Source organism: Eurytemora carolleeae, unplaced genomic scaffold (genome assembly GCF_000591075.1).
Source record: "Eurytemora carolleeae unplaced genomic scaffold, Eaff_2.0 scaffold222, whole genome shotgun sequence".
Taxonomy (NCBI): Eukaryota; Metazoa; Arthropoda; class Copepoda; order Calanoida; family Temoridae; genus Eurytemora; species Eurytemora carolleeae.
The window spans coordinates 135,217-154,382 of NW_019396176.1; the positions used below are offsets into that span (position 1 = coordinate 135,217).

General features: G+C 32.6%; 2 protein-coding genes across 4 annotated transcripts in view; both read right to left on the bottom strand.

Moving 5' to 3' along the window:
- LOC111697243 (RE1-silencing transcription factor) lies at window positions 1-2,971 on the bottom strand. Its single transcript, XM_023467165.1, has 4 exons — window positions 2,879-2,971; window positions 2,010-2,364; window positions 1,289-1,540; window positions 1-1,086 (listed from the first exon to the last, which is right to left on the bottom strand). Exons 1-4 carry the CDS (start codon window positions 2,948-2,950, stop codon window positions 203-205), a joined length of 1,563 nt encoding a protein of 520 aa, XP_023322933.1. The 5' UTR covers window positions 2,951-2,971; the 3' UTR covers window positions 1-202.
- The window catches only part of LOC111697239 (uncharacterized), a 16,425-nt gene continuing 215 nt past the window's right edge, over window positions 2,957-19,166 (bottom strand). The window contains exons 2-36 of one of the 3 annotated variants that reach the window (XM_023467160.1): window positions 18,687-19,062; window positions 17,700-17,769; window positions 17,483-17,553; window positions 17,285-17,372; window positions 16,841-16,949; window positions 16,370-16,433; window positions 16,067-16,198; window positions 15,416-15,485; window positions 15,210-15,280; window positions 15,020-15,107; window positions 14,625-14,733; window positions 14,252-14,306; window positions 13,958-14,089; window positions 13,657-13,726; window positions 13,459-13,529; window positions 13,256-13,343; window positions 12,678-12,786; window positions 12,048-12,111; window positions 11,581-11,712; window positions 11,429-11,492; window positions 11,038-11,117; window positions 10,666-10,753; window positions 10,371-10,479; window positions 9,630-9,696; window positions 8,656-8,779; window positions 7,927-8,006; window positions 7,383-7,470; window positions 6,557-6,665; window positions 6,128-6,188; window positions 5,411-5,467; window positions 4,758-4,848; window positions 4,312-4,385; window positions 4,003-4,040; window positions 3,320-3,588; window positions 2,957-3,100 (exon numbers count right to left, since the gene is read on the bottom strand). In XM_023467160.1, coding sequence (XP_023322928.1) covers window positions 3,361-3,588; window positions 4,003-4,040; window positions 4,312-4,385; window positions 4,758-4,848; window positions 5,411-5,467; window positions 6,128-6,188; window positions 6,557-6,665; window positions 7,383-7,470; window positions 7,927-8,006; window positions 8,656-8,779; window positions 9,630-9,696; window positions 10,371-10,479; window positions 10,666-10,753; window positions 11,038-11,117; window positions 11,429-11,492; window positions 11,581-11,712; window positions 12,048-12,111; window positions 12,678-12,786; window positions 13,256-13,343; window positions 13,459-13,529; window positions 13,657-13,726; window positions 13,958-14,089; window positions 14,252-14,306; window positions 14,625-14,733; window positions 15,020-15,107; window positions 15,210-15,280; window positions 15,416-15,485; window positions 16,067-16,198; window positions 16,370-16,433; window positions 16,841-16,949; window positions 17,285-17,372; window positions 17,483-17,553; window positions 17,700-17,769; window positions 18,687-19,062 — 3,327 coding nt within the window. In that variant the 3' untranslated portion in view covers window positions 2,957-3,100; window positions 3,320-3,360. The remainder of the gene's footprint in view (window positions 3,101-3,319; window positions 3,589-4,002; window positions 4,041-4,311; window positions 4,386-4,757; window positions 4,849-5,410; window positions 5,468-6,127; window positions 6,189-6,556; window positions 6,666-7,382; window positions 7,471-7,926; window positions 8,007-8,655; window positions 8,780-9,629; window positions 9,697-10,370; window positions 10,480-10,665; window positions 10,754-11,037; window positions 11,118-11,428; window positions 11,493-11,580; window positions 11,713-12,047; window positions 12,112-12,677; window positions 12,787-13,255; window positions 13,344-13,458; window positions 13,530-13,656; window positions 13,727-13,957; window positions 14,090-14,251; window positions 14,307-14,624; window positions 14,734-15,019; window positions 15,108-15,209; window positions 15,281-15,415; window positions 15,486-16,066; window positions 16,199-16,369; window positions 16,434-16,840; window positions 16,950-17,284; window positions 17,373-17,482; window positions 17,554-17,699; window positions 17,770-18,686; window positions 19,063-19,166) is intronic. The other 2 variants (XM_023467162.1, XM_023467161.1) reach the window with 2 other exon arrangements.

The following is a 19,166-nucleotide window of genomic DNA, read 5'->3' on the forward strand; positions in this document are numbered from 1 at the left end:
TTAGGGTGAGAGGGCCCAAAAAGATGATATAAATATTAAGTTTTAAATCAAAATTTAAGAGTTGAGCAAAATACGATTTACTTTAACACCCAATTAACAATGACGAATATCGAACTTAACTTTATGTAGTGTAATTAGGTAGGGGGTGATATGGGTAATATATAAATATAATATAACTGATAAACTCAGGATTAATAACGAACTATTTCATTACGCAATGTTTGCTTTTCATGTGTCTACGCAAATTTCTAAGTTCAGAAAATGAATTTTCACACTGGTCACAAGAGTACTTGACTCCTTCGTGCTTGCTTTCTGTATGCCTCTTTAATGCAGTTCTGCAAACATTTACATATTCACATTTAGCACAAGAGTAGAGTTTTTTTTCGCCGTGCACTCTTTGCATGTGTTTTAGAACATAGCGATGAAGAGTTCCTACGTAATCACATTTATCACATGGATATTTCTCATTTTCGTGTCTACTTCCTATGTGCAGTTTTAAATCTTGCATGTTTGTTGAAGAATATTCACATTGGTCGCAGAAGAACTGTTCAGTTCCGTGTTTTCTCTCTTTATGCCTTTTCAACGTGTATTCCTCCAACGCTTGATAGTCACAGATATCACATGGAAAACGGATTCCATCATGCTTACTCTTAACATGATTCCGTAAATATATTTTACGTGTTCCTACATAATCACATTTTCCACATGGAAACCGTTCCCCGTCATGCATGCTATCTTTGTGCTTCTTTAGACTAAACTTTGATGATGTTGTGTACGTACATTGATCACATAGATAGATTTTATTTTCAATCTTTGTATCATTATGTTTCAGTTCTATATTTGCAGGATCAAGATCAGATTCAGGTTCATGATCTAGCTTCTCATGAGTATTTAACCTTGACATAGTTTCAGTTGTGTAGTCACATAGTTCACATTTATACATTTGGGGCTGTTTTAATCTTAAATTTACTTCTTGATACTTTTTATGGATCTGTGATAATCGTTCGTCCAAGGATCCTCGGCCGAATTCAAATAAATCAGGTGAAAAAGATCTTTTCGTCTCCCCAGCTGTCTTTAATAATTCGACTGAAAAGAAAAACATAATTAATAGGGGTTTTTTCTTTTTATATCGTAAAATTAAAGATTCTCTAAAATTATAACTTTTTTAAAAGGAGGAATGAATTTAGAGATTTTTATTTTTCGAGCGATATTTCGAAAGTATTATTAGAATTGATGAATAAGGAATAAAAGCTCAATGCATAGGAATCATTTAAATTCCATTACATACCTTTTACTTCCATTGTTTCTTTCTTTAAAGAATTTGAGTTCAAACAGTGTTTAGATTTCTTATGCTTCTTCAAGTTCAATTTAGAACTAGAAGAATAATCACATGTATCACAAGAAAGTTTATTCCCGGACTGAATGCTGTGTTTTATTTCTTTGTGTCTTTTTAAGCTCTTTTTGGAAAATGAAGAATATTTACAATATTTACAGGAAAGTACTTTTCCTCCTTGATCTATAGGAGGTAACTCCTCATTTTCTGAAAATATAAAAAATAAAAGTGACTGTAAGCCTAACTTTAAGTGACCTCTATGCAAAGATTGCAATGTTTGATTCAAAACAGTAACCCATAAAACCTTTATCTGATCAATAATGTGGAAGAAATTGCTATTTTAGAAGTGTTTGATCCTGATATTTCCTGCAGTAGAAATGCGCAAGTCAGGTTAGTAGAGAAGCCACAATTCAAAATAATCAATTTTCAAAATTATCAACATTGACTTATAATTCGTTCTTGATCAGATAAAACTTTTAGGCTGAGAAGGGTACCGTTGTGAATATGGCATTACCATATTTGCATTGAGGGTTACTAGAATTTACGCTTATGATCATTTTAATAAACATACCAACAATTTATTGATTAGAAGAAAGGTCAAAGGTCTATTCTCAAAAAAATATTATTTTCCAATATAAAAGAAAAATAGAAGAAACAAAATGCTGTATATATGTACCTGACATATTTTGGTCTACAATTTTTATATTATTCTTGGTTTCAGAAGAGAGTAGATCCAAGTTTATATCAGGAACTACTTTAATATCTTCATCAATGTAAGCTGAACTTAGAGTATCACAAGCTTGATCATTCTTTAACCAGTCTAGTCCTTGTTGATAAACTGAATTAATGTCTATAATATGCTGCCTAGCTGTATTTAAAGCCAGCTCTTTATAATCTTCTCCTGTCCCTGGATCTACTTGTTGGATCTGTTGTATAACAAGAAGGTTATCCTCTAGTCCATGTTGAAGGTTGAGTATATCAACAAGAATATCTCGAAGGATCCCTTTTTCTTCAGCTGAGCATTCATAATACTGAATATAACAGATTTTAGCGTTGAAATTATAAAAATGCAACTGATATTTTTAAAAAGTGAAGTGATGTTTACTATGAAAAAATATGAAAAAATTAAGAAAGAAATAATTACGGGCGCAGCACGGTGGACCAGGGCCAATTTGAATTGTACCGGCCTAAGTGACGCCCTATCCTATGCCGGCTCGGTTTAAACTTTGATGGCGCGGCCAGACTTTTTACAGTACCCGGCCTATCATGAGCCTATTTTACCTACCGCACTCGCTTAGTTTGTAGTGTAAGTGCAATAAAATTGGGAATACATTTTTATCTGCTGCAATTCGTTTTCAGAAATGTTGATTTAATAACATCACAACTTTTTCATGAACAAAGAAATTGAGTTTTAGCCACAAACTTGAATTTTCTAATATCTTTGCAACCCAGTGTCGTAGACTCTAGACATTTCAAACTATGAATTCTGTTGGATCAAATAACTTTGTTTACTTATGAAAAATCTCCTAATATCTGTGTTTATCCCTGAAGTTGGTGAACAAGGTCTAATCTTCTACTGTTTCGTTCTGTTTTACACAAGGTCTCAAAAGGTAACATTTTTACCTGAAATACAGAGGATTTAGAATCTTCAAATTTTCAAACCTGAATGTTTCTATAAAAAAACTAGGATAACTATTAACTATGTCGGGTTTATGTTTGACAGTACTGTTCTTCTTCCTCCAAGCTCAAAGGACGATGAAAAGCATCCTGAAATTAAAAATAATAAAGAGGATGATTTTTTATCTTTTGCAATTATCTTATTTAAAACATCGAAAGCATGAGCCTCAAACAAACAATTGAAATTTTTGTGTTGTATCCAGCACGGATTCATGACACAATAAGGACAGGGGACTGAATGGAGTAAGGTTTGTGCACAATGAATCTTAACATGTATCTCCACCTTAAAAAGAATATCAAGGATCTTACCATCTTAATCCACATGATGAATACCAACGTGGACAGGGACCTCAAAGAATCTGAAGTGGATCTTCCTCATCAATTATCTCAACCTTGACAGGGACATCCAGAGGATTACGTTCTTCCTCTCCATCATGTATTTCCACCTTGACCGGGACTTCAAGGAACTCTGGAGAATTTTCCTCAGGAAGTTTAGGAAGAATGGGACGATAGTAAGTTGTGTTCAGCTGTTGAATGGGATTATTTTGAAGGGATTTCTCAGATCCATCGAAATTTTTCTATAAAAAAATTAAAGGGAATGTAAGCGTTATTACAAGTGACCTCCATGCAAAGATGACAATGCCCGTTCACAACGGTACCATTGAAGCCTTTATCTGATTCATAATGTAGAAGATATCGTCATTTTTCTAGGTTACAAGTGTTTAATTCTGATGATTGATTATGTTTAACTGCAGTAGAAATGCGCCAGTCACATTAGTAGATAAACCAAAATTGAAAATAATTAATTTTCACAATTATAAACTTTAATATCTAACTAACACAACTTTAAGGGTATTTTTCGGAACGGGCATTGCCGTCTTTTCAGGGAGGGTCACTTAAAATTACGCTTACAGTCCCTTTAATAGTCGCTGACTGCGTCTACCAGGTGAAAGAGTAATTTGTAATACTAGCAAGAATTATTTATTGATTACCTGTCCACCGCGCTGAAACACAATATTTCTATATTTGCCTGAGATAAAAATGGCATTACATAGTATAAAATTGAAAGACTACAAGCTAAACAGTCAGGAAAAGGAAACGAGGAAATGTGATGGTCTAAATAATGGAAAGGGAAATAATGAAGCAGGAAACTCATGTTTGAAATGTAGTATAAAAACTAACATTTAAAGTAGAATGTCTTCTAATTCACTAAATCCTTAAACAGAGTCTTTTTGAAGTGACATAGGTATATTAAAATATTGTATATATATATACCCTTAATATATGCACGCCATTTTAACCTTTAAGATGTTGAGCACTGAACAAGTTGCAATCAGATCTTTCTATAAACTGAGCATGAATATTTCTCCAAACCCTGAAATATATGAGTTTAAGTATTTATATTAGAAGGGGAGAATTAAACCATTTTTACATACCCTAATACTGTTATGGCTTTCCTACTTACAGTATTTCTTTTTACATTAGAAATAGTGATGATTTTAACAATTGCTTATTGTCTAACATACTTAAAGTAACCATTTTTTTCTATACACAATTTTGGTATAAATGAAACATTCGTTATATAAAATCAAAACCTTAAGGACTTGAATAAAAGTAAATCATAATTCAGGGTCTTTAAAAAGATACCCATTTCTAAGAAAGGTTGCTAAAATAACATGATATTGATGATACCTTCTAAAAAAAAAAACTTAACAGAAATCTAATTTCAATTTATTATCTAACTTACTTATTTTTCTTCTCTTTAAGTTCCGGTTTGTTGCCTGGGGAATCTATTATCTCTTTCTGTTCTTGGTTTACTCTCACACTCTCAACTATTTCTAAAAATACTTTGCTCTTGAGAAATATTAAGACCTCCTTCTGATGAAAATTAAAACTTTTTGTTGCTAATCAATCGGCATTCTGCAAAACGTTTTTTTCCGGTAATTAAAAAAAATAACAATAAGAAATTCCGCAAAGGAATTGAGTCTTTGCGCAAATCCTTATATCTTTGCAACCCAGCGCTGTAGACCTTAACTATTTCAAACTATGAATACTGATAGATCAAATAATCAAAGTTTGAAATATCAAAGATTTACCATCAAGTTGCGAAGATATAGGAATTAGAAAATCCGAGTTTGCGGCAAAGACTATTTTTCTTTGCCTTTCTTATTGGCCTATTTTCAACATTTATTAGAAATTTAAATTTGTTGCATGCAATTTTTTCCAGAAACCTTTTCTGACGCCAAGTGAGATTCTGGACAAATTTGGACCTGATCGGTTTAGGGGTTTTGACGTTTATTGGATAAAGACAAACAAACTGCAACACCAAAACAGACAACGCAATTATTTAAATAAATTAAAATTCAAGTGTTATCTTGTATAATGTATAATCAAACTTACCAAGAAGCAAACGAGTTTGTTCCCTAGAAAAAGGCGGAGGTTTAATAGGATCCTTTTCTGAAATATAGAAACAATAATAACTAGATTTTAAATATATCGTTTTTAATTCAAAATAACTGTTTTTAGATAAATTATTTTATAATTTGATATAAAAAAGAAGATTAGATTGCAATGGGTAGGGGAAGGGGGAGGGGAAAAACATTTTTGCACACTCTTAATATATTTGGCACACTACTCACTAGAAGTGATGGAAAATAAAAAATATATGTTATTTGCATAAATTTATTTTAACCCACTCCTGTGGTTCTACCAAATTTCCCAAAAATAATGTTATGCAGATCATTGCAGGGGTGCGTGAGTTATGATCAGACGACGGAGACACACAAACAAATGAACTAATAGACAGACAAACATAGATTACAATTTTTTTAATACAATATGGCAAAGATGGCTTGTCTAAAATATATAAAATAAATCTGATAAAATCTTCTAATTTATTCGGCAAAAAAATTTATATTTGAACCATTATTGCCACACATTCTTGAAAAATATCTATATAGTATTTATTCTCTATTAATCATTTGGCATCGTGCAATACATCAATTAGTTAATAATTTTTTAAAAAACCTTTTACTAAACGTTAAAGTACCCAGGATAATTTGACCTCAAAACTGTGTCCAACCTGGAAATCAAAGATTTATTGAAGTGTTTTATTACCAGTTGGAGATGAGAGTGATGGTGCTCCACAAACTGTATTGTCAGGATTCTGCACTAACTCCTATATGAGAAAAAATACCAATAAGAAAAATGTTCTGCAATTTTAATGAACCTCGATGTAAGACGTAAGTTGTACATTCACTTATTCAAAATTAAATACAAGGTATATACAGGAATTGAGTCTTTGCCACAAACTCTGATCTTCTAGTCCCTATTTCTTTGTATCGCAATTTCGTATACCTTAGATATTTCAAACTATCAATTCAGTTAGAACAAGTATTCTAAATTAGAAATATCAAAGGTTTACATCATCAGGTTGTTAAGATATGGGGATTAGCAAATGTGAGTTTTTGGAAAAGGCTAAATTCCTTTGTTTGATTTGATATTTTGATTGTGAATTGTTCAAAATATCAAACAAATATTTTTTACCTCCTTTTTATAATTCTTGATGTCTTTGAATTTAGAAACCAGGTGTTTGAGTCTAAACACTTCATGTCCAGGCATTTTCCTGAACTCTCTGTACACCCTATCCCATGCTCTAAAATTATCAATTTGAGATACAGGGACAAATATTTTCAAGAATATCTATCCTTCGTCCAAAACGAATAATTGTATTTGAATTTAAATTATAAGTTAAATTTGCATCTTTTTGAGGCACAACATGAAATTTTTATTGAAATAAAGATATTTTCCAAAAAAGTTAAATTATGTTTTCAAAGGGATTGTATGCATGACTTCAAATGACATTCCATTTTAAAAGTGGCGTGCCCGATTATCAATAGTACCCTATAAGCTTATGACTGATCAAGGATGGCATAAACACTTAAAATTTTGTGAGAAAGCTGTGATACACGAGGAAAACATAAATGTTTAGGTTTAAGATGAATTAAAAGTCAGAGAAAATAAGATTTTTCCTTTGAATGTTTCGATAAACTGCGTTGGACATAAAATATCGCATAGTTTTCCGGTTATTTGAACACCGTTTTAAAGATAATCACACGGAGTTCTCTGTCGTCGATGAACCGTTGATAATTGGGGATGTCCCTCTAACAATCAAGGGTAATTATGCCTCAGCCTTCAGTTCCTCTAAATAAAATACGACCACCCCACACCCTCCCGTACGTTTTGAGTGCTTTGTAAGAAACTGGCTTTTGTGTTATTGTGTACAATTTTGACGAGTTTAAAGTAATTCTTAACATATTTAACATTGAATTCAAAGAACAAATATGACATAGTGTACATAACTAAAATCTACCTTTTCTTTCTTGTCCTATTCTCTTTAGTTTTCATTGTAGAGAGTAGAGCGGTGTAGATTTCACCCCCATCCAGGCTCTTTATCAGATCTTAAAAATTAAATTTCTTCTTTCAGATCCAATATATTAAATCTGTGTTATCGATCTATATATCTTCATAAATTTATATTTAATATTTTTCTCAACTAACAGTAAGACCCATAACAACTGTGGAATAGAAAGACGACATTTAAGTAATTTTATGTGTATTTGATTTTGTTGTAAATCACACAGTTTTAGCCAGCAGATAAAAAAATAAGTGAAGGGCCTGTGTTCACTGTACAGTGCACATTTACTGGTTTTGTTTTTCACAAATCATAACTTGAGTCAAAAAGTCGTCTGCCTATTACACAGTTTTATGCTGGTAGCTTTATGATCCTAGTATCTTATATTATCTTCTCTTAGGTTCTTTAACAAGTAAAAAATGTATTAAATACAATACAAAAACATTATTTTTACGTGATCTCATTTCTTTTTTTAGAAAATAAACTTAGTATAAAAAAATACCCTGTAAGCAGGCCGTCTGCTCATCAGACCAGTTTGGAGACCTATCACGTTTACCGCCAACTTTGACGGAGTTCGACAATCTAGAATTATTATCAGATATATTATCCTTAAAGGATAAATTAGGGGTCCTGATTAACAGTCAGTGAGCCTTAACTATAAAATCCATTAAAATAAAACGATTTTGTGTATTTGTCATTTTTGCTATATTGTTGAATAATATTAATATTATATTTTTGTAGGATTTTGAATAGGACTGAAAATATTTGGATACAGAATGAATGAACTTCGTTGTAGTTAGTTTTATGTGATTATTCATAAAGGATTTGAGTCTTTGCATTTCTTATCCCTATATCTTTGCAACCCAATGTTATAGATCTTAGATATTTCAAACTATGAGTTATATTGGGTCAACTTTGCTAAGTTTGAAATATCAAAGGTTTACACCATCAGGTTGTACAGTTTTTAATTTAAATCCTTAAGAATTGTGTAACAATTTATGATAAGTTTTCTTCAGATATGAATGATACGGATCTCTAGGAAGAAGTAACAGCTATAATCGTTCATAGGGCATGGCTCAGTGGATGTACAGAAAACCTTATCCACGATTAGATCTGCACATCTGAGAGGGGAAATATGAAGAATCATAATCTGGACATATTTGGAACAGCTGATTGATATTAGAATATTGTTAGAGCAATTTTAGACTCCGCCAATATTTACAAAGCACACCTTTCTTCATTATCCTGATTTTCCAGGCAATCCGAGGAGAATTGATCTATGTCCTGATCAGGATCCACCTTTATATGTTCTTCTGAACCAAGAGCATCACAAGATTGATCATTCCTCATCCAACCTAATAATAATAATTTTATAATAATATTATTAAAACTAATGTTGTTGAATAAAAAGCTGCTATGGAAATTCAATTCATAATCCAAACATTTAAATCTTTTGTATTGATGCCCTACATCATAAAACAAATACTACTTAATTTTGTATTAATTTGCAATATTGTTCAATAGTTATGACTTAAATTAATCAATTTCGTGCAAAAAAAAAACTTAATTTTGTATTCATGGGCAAAATCGTGCAAAAATGTTGAATAAAGTTCATTATCTATGCGATGTATTATGCAAAACATTAACTTGATTTCAAATAAATACGCAATTGTTATGTAAAGATGTAGTATCTGAGGATTTTTAAGGTTGAATTTACGCTCCTGCTGAACAAATGTACCGTAAAAACGCCGGATAGGTCTCAAATTAATCCTAAATAATTTCTTAATAATACTGCAATCTCAGATCTACCATACATTGCCGAATTGGTGCAGGATATGCAGGATTGCAGGGATTAGCTTATGCAGAGCATGCAGGGTATGCAAGGGTATGCAGGGTATGCGAGGGTATGCAGAGTATGCAGGGTACGCAGAGCATGCAGGGTATGCAGGGATTAGCTTATGCAGAGCATGCAGGGTATGCAGGGTATGCAAGGGTACGCAGAGCATGCAGGGTATGCAAGGGTATGCAAGTTATTCAAGGGTATGCAGGGTATGCAGGGTATGCAGGGTACGCAGAGCATGCAGGGTATGCAGGGTATGCAAGGGTATGCAGAGTACGCAGGGTATGCAGGGTATGCAGGGTATGCAGGGTACGCAGGGTACGCAGAGTATGCAGAGTATGCAGGGTATGCAAGGGTATGCTTACCGATGTGAGGGGAGAGAGGCAGTGGCACATTCGCCTGAACTACTTCATATATCTTCTCGTCTGAAATCTAGTAGAACATTAACAATTAAAATAATATTCATTTTTGAATATAAACTGTTTTTTTATGTACATCCTATTTGAACATCTATACTTTAAAAGTTCAAATTTAGTTTTGTTTTAAATTAAACATTAAGATTCTTGACAATTATTTTTCCATGAAAGCAAGCATAGACACTAAAGAAGAAAAACAAGACTCATTTTTTGTTCCATTTCAAATAGAACAGAAATAGAGTTTAATTCTGATTTCTATATCGGATCGTTGAAAACTTATATTGTAGATCTTAGCTATTTAAAACTATGGATTTTGGTAGTTAAAAAATCTAAGTTTGAAATATTAGAGATTTACGCCATGAGGTTGTAAAGATTCCAGTTTGTGGCAAAGATTTGATTCCTTTAACATGTCTTAGTCCCATATTGCAGGGGAATGTATTTTCTTAAAAACACTTTCCGGTTTTACATTGTAAAGAATGGTTGCACAAAGGGGAAACCTTTTAAATATTAAAATAGGACGAAAAAATGATTTAAGAGTTAATACATTTATTTTTAGGTAAAAGGCATTCATTCCACTCCCTTTCCCAGATTTTCAGAAAAATTTGACTATTTTTGGGAAAGATTATTGAGTTCTTTTTATTTTAATACTTTCAGTTTTAAATATTAGAAAAATTAGAAAAAATTATTTACCTCCTTCCCGAAATTCCTGATGTTTTTGAATTTAGAAACAAGGTGGTTAAGCTTAAAAACTTCATTTCCGGGGATTTGCCTAAACTCCCTGTACACCCTATCCCAAGCTCTAAAAGTATTGATATTAATTAAAAATAGAAAATTTCTAAAATCTACTTCCCAATTTAATATTTAAAAAAATCAACAGCGAAAACCTTCTGCACACAACACAATTACGGGTATATTTCTCGAATATGCAAACAGTGGATCCAAATAGAAGCTAGCACAAAAACACACAATTTTTGTTAAAAACTACCTCTTTTTTCTTTTCCTATTCTCTTTGGTTTTCATAGTGGAGAGAATAGCTTTGTAGACGTCACCCCCATCGAGGGTCTTAATCAAACCTAAAATAATTAAGGGAGTGACAAAAAAGGGGAAACCTTACAAACTTTTGGGGAATTCACCAAATTCCTTTCAGATAATGAAGGTATATTTTCATATTCAGGAAATACACAGACATTTGACGAATTCCCCAAAAATATTATTGTAAAATATAATTGCTGTCGAGTGATGAAATAAATAAGTAAAAATTGTGCATGCGTGCATGTGTGCAACTCTACTTGATGTTTCTAAAGGGTAGACATAAAATATTTTACCGAAAAAATAAAATAAATCAATTAAAACAAACCCTGTAGGAAAGCTGCCTGTTGGTCAGACCAGTTTGGTCCCCTCAGACATTTTTCACTTGCACGCACAGAGTTCACCATCCTTAACATATTTTTATTTTGATAAAATTAAGGTATTAATAATTGAAACAGATTAATTCAGAAGTTATGCATTTATTCAAACTACACACAACTTACCCCACCACATTTATGATTTAAAATGCAGTAATAGTTGCTATTATTTTTTCAACCTGCTTAGAGAAAAGAGAATTGGGTTGGCTTTTTGAAAAACCCCTGAACGATCATAATTGTCAGAAGCAAAGCTATGCACTGTCTTCAAATGATCCATTAGCAGTCGAATCTTTGTTCGTTTGACAACAAGTGTTTATTGATTAATGAAGAATTTATACGCACCTTCCATCCATTCTTCCATCAAAGGTATTGGAAGCGTTCCCCTCTTGGTCAATAGGAAAACATTCTAAAATTATTAACATATTTTATGATTCAGATGTCTTATAACATTTTTTTTCCCACAGAAAGAAGAATAAAAAAAAATATTTTTTAACCTGTATTACTTTGATCTGTTATTTCTTCTTCATCTGTGAAGATTTGATCCATATCATGATCAGAATCTACTTTAGTATATTCTTCTGAATCAAGAGTATCAGAAGATTGATCATTCATCATCCAGTCAGATCCTATAATTTTCTTTTTAGAAATAATAGCTGGGACGAGATTTCATTAATCGCAAGAAGTTGTTGAACTAGGTAGATACTGTTCAACTGTGTATCTTTTGATTAAACATTGAATCAGTGATTCAAGATTTGAGCCAGGCAGCTCAAAAGAAACATTTGAAACTTAACAAAATAGTTATCTATAGAAGGGGGCGACCGGCCGGTAATACTGGATTAAATTTGAATCACCAATTTTAATTTTTAATTTTTGACGTAGCTCAAATTTGTTAAAATCGGTCCAAGGATAGTTCAAAATTTAGAAACTTCAAGTAAAGCCAGCAATTAAGAATCCTGCTTACCATTGTTAGGGTAGTGAGATAAACCATCTGACTGAATTGCCTGAAACCGTCTATCCTCGATTAACTAAAACAAAATTATAAATAACTACCTTAGGACCTCAGCGCTGCCAAGGTTACTTAAAGTGTCTCCGCCGTTGACCCGCCCTTTACCAATTTTACAGAGAAACAAAAGTCGACTCACTCAACTTAGAATCTCAAAACTAAGCTAAGAACATTCCCGTGGGTCTCTCAAGTTTCCCAATCAAAATTTGAGACAAATCGGTCCATAAGTTTCTGAGTTATGATCGGAAAAAAGACTGAAAGACAAACAAGCAAGCAGAAAAAGTTTGCAACTGTATGTATATATATAGATAAGAGAATAATAATGTAATAGAGGGGGCTAGGGAAAATACGTATCATGCCCTGATTCAATCAGATAGGTCGAGAGGAGGTTATGAAGTTATTCCTGAAATTTGAAAGAAAAATGAAAAGCACTATGGGTATGCACAATGTCAGAATTTGATTATGTATCATAAGCTGCTATTACTAGATGAGAGTACAACATTTAAACTAACCTTTAAGTATCTATTTTATTTAAAAATTGGATTTAAAAGTTCACAACTTAACCTATTGAATGAAAAAATTATTTACCTCTTTGTTTAAATTCCTAAGGTTTTTGAATTTGGAAAAAAGGTGCTTGAGTTTGAAAACCTCATTTCCGGGGATTTTTCGAAACATCCTGTACACTGTGTCCCAAGCTCTAGAAGGATCAGATACAACGGTAAAAAGTTTTCCAAAAAAAAACTCTTTAAGGGACTTTAAGCTTCATTTCAAGTAACCTTCCATTATAGAGGCATGTCAGATTCACAAAAATACCCTTCTATTCTTTGCCCAGACAATGATGAGGTAGATACCCTCATTCATATAGCTGAAGATGAGTGAAGGGAGCTTGAAGTTACAGTGTACACTGTACACTCCATGCTAGTGTATCGTTGTAAATCGGAAATACCACTCTTTTATTGGAAGGTCCCTTGAAATTATGCTTACAGTCCCTTTTTAAAAAATAGTTTGCCTTTCTCTTCTGTAGAATTTAAACGGATTATTTTTGAGGTTTAACTAAACAATTTATGCAGTTATTTGATTGCAAGTATAAGCCATTTCCTTCATGGTCATTGGTCAAACCCACAATTAGAATACTATGCTTGCAGAGCATTGAAAACAAAAATTACCTCTTTTTTCTTTCCCGCCACTCCTTGGTCATACTGGTGGAAAGAATAGCGGTGTAAACATCACCCCCATCCAAGGTCGTAATCAAATCTAAATAAATTTAAACAATACTCCTCTTCAAATACCTGTCACATGTCAACAATATCATTAGGCACTTACTCTTTCGGTTTGAAATTTGAAATCAAAATCAACATTTTGTGAATACCTTGAAGACAGGCAGCCTGTTGATCTGACCAGTTTGGGGCTCTCCGACCTTTTCTCCTTCCACTCACAACTCTTAAAAGTTGTTTAATATTAGCAGACTGAAGATCATATTTTTAAATATGTATTTTATAACTTCTCAAAGCAGTGTCTACTATCAAATTAACATTAAGATTAACATTGATATGTGTGTAGTGTGTACCTTTGTTGATTCTTTTTGATTATGTTTGACAAATTTCCTTCATGACCTATTGGAACCAGATTATCATAGTCTAAAAAACATTAATTAAAACATCTGACAAGTTACACTGTTCATATGTCAGTGAGCAATATTTCATGGGAAACCTTATGGGTAGTTGTTAAGTCCACAACATGGGAAAATATTACCAAATGTTATGATTTACAGGAAGGTTCTCTAAAATAGACAATTTCTACTCCTTCCCCCTTCCTATATCTTCCTTTAAAACTTCTTTTTTAACCACATTAAGATAAATACTAATTACCTGTAATACATTTTTCTGTTATTTCTTCATTATCGGAGGGGATTTGATTTAAGTCCACGTCAAGTGCTACTTTGAAATCTTCTTCTGCATCATGAGTATCACAAGATTGATCATTTCTCATCCATTCTAGCCCTTGATTAAACTTTATTATCAGACATATTAGTTGAAAACTTAAGTTAACAGTTATCCATTGATTATAGCGCTAAGTAGGCAATACAAGTTTTAGAAGCAAGGGGAGATTGAGTGCTCCCTCCAAACCTTACAGGGGGTCATCTTCTTTTTCTTTGGACTTACCACTGGAAGGTGAGTGAGGTAAATCATCTGCTTGAAACTTTAACTTCTCTTGTAACTAGAAATAAAATATTAAATTAGAGAACTTATACTGTATTAAGGGGGAACATGCCACAAACATATTACATATAAGTCCCTTAATTTAAGCAGATTGTTTTCAAATTTACTCTCTTGGTGGATCGTAAAAGTTTCATGAGGGTCCATGGACGTATGGTAAATTTACAAACTAAATATCCATTTGCAGCTGTTTATACCTACAGTACTCTGCATTTTAGAAGAAGAGGATGAAACCTGAATCACCAATTGCAATGTAATTTGATAGTTATGTGATTATGTTAAAAGTTTACAACCTCCCAGAGAGAGAAAAAACATTTACCTGTTTGTTCCGATTCTTAAGGTTTTTGTATTTTGAAAGTAGATGCTTGAGTTCAAAATCCTCATTTCCAGGGATTTTTCTGAACTTCCTTAACACCCGATCCCAAGCCCTAGAATTATTATTATCAGTTCAAAAATACTTTCAATTCAACGAAACTGATTTGCCCTGCTCTGTAGAAGAATTTTACAGGATCATTTTAAATAAAGAGTTAAACTGCTTGAACATATATTGTTAATGCTTCTTTATATAGTCTTACAGCAAACTCCACTATGACTAATCCAATGCTTAATTGCCATATTGTTTTGATCAAGTTCAAGACCTGTTCAATGATTCTGTTGGCTATTTTGAAAAGTGGGATTCCAAAACAACTGAGTAGTTTTGATAACAACACTTACCTCTTCTTCCTCTCTTTCCCCTCCTTGGTCATATCCATTGAAAGAATAGCATTGTAAATATCACCCCCATCCAAGGTTGTAATCAAACCTGAACAATGAGAACACATTTCAACGACATTCCGTTGTACATAAAATTACAAGTATCATTTGGTTACTCTTTTTAAAATCAAAATCAACAAATAATTATTACTTTTAAAACAGGCTGTCTGATGATTTGACCAGTTTGAACCTCTACAATGTCTTCTGCCATCACTCGCCACTCTAAAAGTTAATCATGTTCAAAGGCGTCTTAAGATATAGATTTGAGACAAGAATGAGTATCTTAAGCTGTGTTTTTAAAGCAGTGCGTATTATTTAATTTTTGGATTCATAATTATTAAATTAGAATTTCTGTACCTTTGTTGATTCTTTTCCCTTGGGTTTGACACATTCCCCTCATCATCTACTGGAACCAGATTATCATGCTCTAAAAAGTAAAAACAGCAAAATATAAAAAGACTAGAAATTCAAGGCGCTTCGCGCCCTTCTTTCTAGCCTTAGAGGGCGCTTCGCGCCCATCTCCTAAAGTAATTGTGAACATGTTCTCTTTGTGTACATCGTAAAACAAAACAAAAATAATTCGCGGATTTTCACAAAAAATTTCGCGGATTTTCAAAATTTTAAAAAATTTAATGATGATCGAATTTTGATGGAGACAAATATTTGAAATTTTGATGATTCATAAACCTTCCCTGGAGTCCCTAGATGTCCCACAAAAAATTTGGGCCCGATCGGTTCAGCCGTTTTGACGTTTATTGGATACAAACAGACAGACAGACAGACAGACAAACAGACAAGCCAAATTTATATATAGATTATGAGATTTCAATATTTTAGGGGAAACTTTATAGAGAACTTGGTATTCATTGAAATCGTCCAATTTTTCAGAGATAGACAAGGGCATTTGAAAACACAATTTAGGATTAAATATCCATGTTACCATCATAGTGCGTTCTTCTTAACATCTTAGTTTCCGCCAAATAGACAAAGAACAAATATAGTTTATACCTGCAATTCCTTGTTCTGTTATTTCTTCCTCATCCGAGGAGATTTGATCAAAATCCAGATCAGGAACTACTTTAATATATTCTTCTGAACCAAGAGCATCACAAGATTGATCATTTTTCATCCACTCCAGCCCTTAATTAAAAGTTATTATCAGAAATAATAGTTGGAAACTTAAATTATCAGTTATCCAGGTCGGCAATACAAATTAAAGATGCCAGAAGAGATTAGGTATTCTTCCAACTTCCTGGCACACCAAATTTTCTAGGGAAGATGCATGGGCATCTCCACTTCTTTTGGACTTACCGTTGGAAGGTGAGTATGGTGAACCATCTGCTTGAACTGCTTGAAACATTCTCTCTTCAGGAAACTAGAAACAAAATAATAAATCAGAGAACTTTTTGTGTATGAAGGGGAAACCTACATTTAAGTCCTTTGAGTGTAGTAGATTGTTGTCAATGTAATCATATGGTGCTGGTTTTAAGTTTACAAGAACTCCAAAAATATTTTGACTCCCATCAATATCAGATTAAAATATCAGTAAAAAATGTCAGTGAAAAATGTAGATAAATATTTTGCTAGATGATTTGATAACATAATTTGTTGGATAGGAATTTGACAGTTCTGTTTGAGAATCCAAAACCAATATGAATAAACAGCTCTTAACTTAACTCATCGTTGAAAAAACTAATCATTGATTTTTCACTTTAAAAACAATAACATAATTTGATAAATAGGTGGTGAAGCAACCTCCCAGAGAAAGAAAAAAACATATACCTCCTTGTTGCGATTCTTAAGATTTTTGAATTTTGAAGCAAGATGCTTTAGTTCAAAATGCTCATTTCCAGGGATTTTTCTGAACTTCCTTAACACCCGACCCCAAGCTCTAAAAATATCATCATCTAAGTTTTAATTTACTTTAAAAGAAACTGATTTGCCCTTCTCTTTAGAAAATTTTTACATGATCTTTTACATGAGAATTTAAAATGATTGAACACTTAACATTTGAGCCCTGCAATTTTTCAAATTTTTGATTTCAACTATAAACTATCTCCTTTTTAACTTCTGTGCTTATAGAGTATAGTAAAATCCACAATTTTAATACTATTCTTGGCACATTGTTTTGATCAAGTTCAAGACTGGTACAATGGTACTGTTGGCTAACAATCTTGATAAGTGGGATACCAAAACAACTGAGGCAGCGTTGATAACAACACTTACCTCTTCTTCTTCTCTTTCCCCTCCTTGGTCATATTGGTTGAAAGAATAGCATTGCAAATATCACCCCCATCCAAGGTTGTAATTAAACCTGAACAGAGAGAACATATTTCAATGATACTCCATCGTATAGTATATAAAATTACAAATATCAATTGGTTACTTTTGAAATTTAAAATAAAAACCAACAAATATGAATACTTTTAAAACAGGCTGTCTGCAGATCTGACCAGTTTGGGCCTCTACCAGTTTTTCTGCCATCACTCATCGCTCTAAAAGTCAATCATGTTCAAAGACAACATATTGAGATATGGATTTGACGACAAGGGACAAGTATCTTAAGCTGACACCTCAAACCAGTGTCTACTGTTCAATTTTTTGATTCAAGATTATTACATTAACATTAATATGTGTGTACCTTTGTTGATTCTTTTCACTTAAGTTTGAGACAATACCCTCGTGATCTATTGGAAGCAGATTATCATATTCTAAAAAATACCAAAATAAATCAAGACATCTAGGCAATCATTTAAAAGATGCAATATTTCAGGGGAAACTCCATAGATGACTAGGTATTCATTGGAATTTGTCAGAGATTATAGATAGTTGTGGACAGATTGGTGCTTAAGTCTGGTTTGGTCTTGAGGCTACAGATTGCAAGGTTGTAAATGGTTCTTAAAGACAGCCTAGGGGTTTGGGTTTGAGATTAACCTTTAAAGACAGCCTAGGGGTTTGGGTTTGAGATTAACCTTTAAAGACAGCCTAGGGGTTTGGGTTTGAGATTAACCTTTATTTTGATTTGGTGTCACTGCCCGAGCTACATCAGTAAATTGTAAAATTTGATCTTTTATTTTATTGTCCTGCAACTTTGATGATTTATTCATTTTTGAATATCAATTAGTCTCAATGTTGTTTCTCTAAAAATGTTAAATTTTAAAATCCTTCCTAATATATTTTTAAAAATGCAGAATTATCTAAATCAGCAGATGTAAAGTGTCGAAACATGATTGCTTGCAATCAAATACTTAAATCAAGTTATCAGTTTATTTGAATACTTACATTTTGGTGTTGAAAGAACAAAACTTTTCATAACTTGTTTTGATTATTGAATCTTTGTCATGATATAGATTTAGCTAGAGAGAAGCTTGTTATAATTTTTTTTTAAATAGCTAATAACTTCACAATACTCATTGAATCATTTGAAATGATTATTAATGAAACAATGCTATTTTAGTTGCATTAATACTTCACTATCTGAAACTATCAAATGCCTGGCTGGATATTAATAACAAAAACACATGAACAGTCTAATATGTGATTAGGAGACGGTTTCTTTTACTTTTTTTTCTCATCTACATTCCATGTTTCTGCAACAAGGAGAAATTGAAGAAATTATGCAAATTACCTGAATTGGTTCTTGGTGTTAGTACTACATTATTCTTAATTTCAGAGCAGTTTGAGGGCAATTCATCAAAGTCCAGACCAGGAACTTCTTTGATTTCAATTTTAATATCTTCATTGATATTATCTGAACCAAGTGTATCACAAGCTTGGTCATTTCTGAGCCAGTCTAGTCCTTGTTGATAAACTGAATTAATATCTATAATATGCTGCCTAGCTGTATTTAGAGCCAGCTCTTTATAATCTTCTCCTGTCCCCGGATCTACTTGTTGGATCTGTTGTATGACAAGAAGGTTATCCTCTAGTCCATGTTGAAGGTTGAGTATATCAACGAGAATATCTCGAAGGGTTTGTATATCTTCAGTAGAGCAATTAAAACACTAGATAAAACATAGATTTTAAAGTTAAATTCATCTAAAATATAACTGATGTAGTAGGCAAGAGGAGTGCAGTGTTTACTGAAAAGGGAAAAAGCTGAGAAATT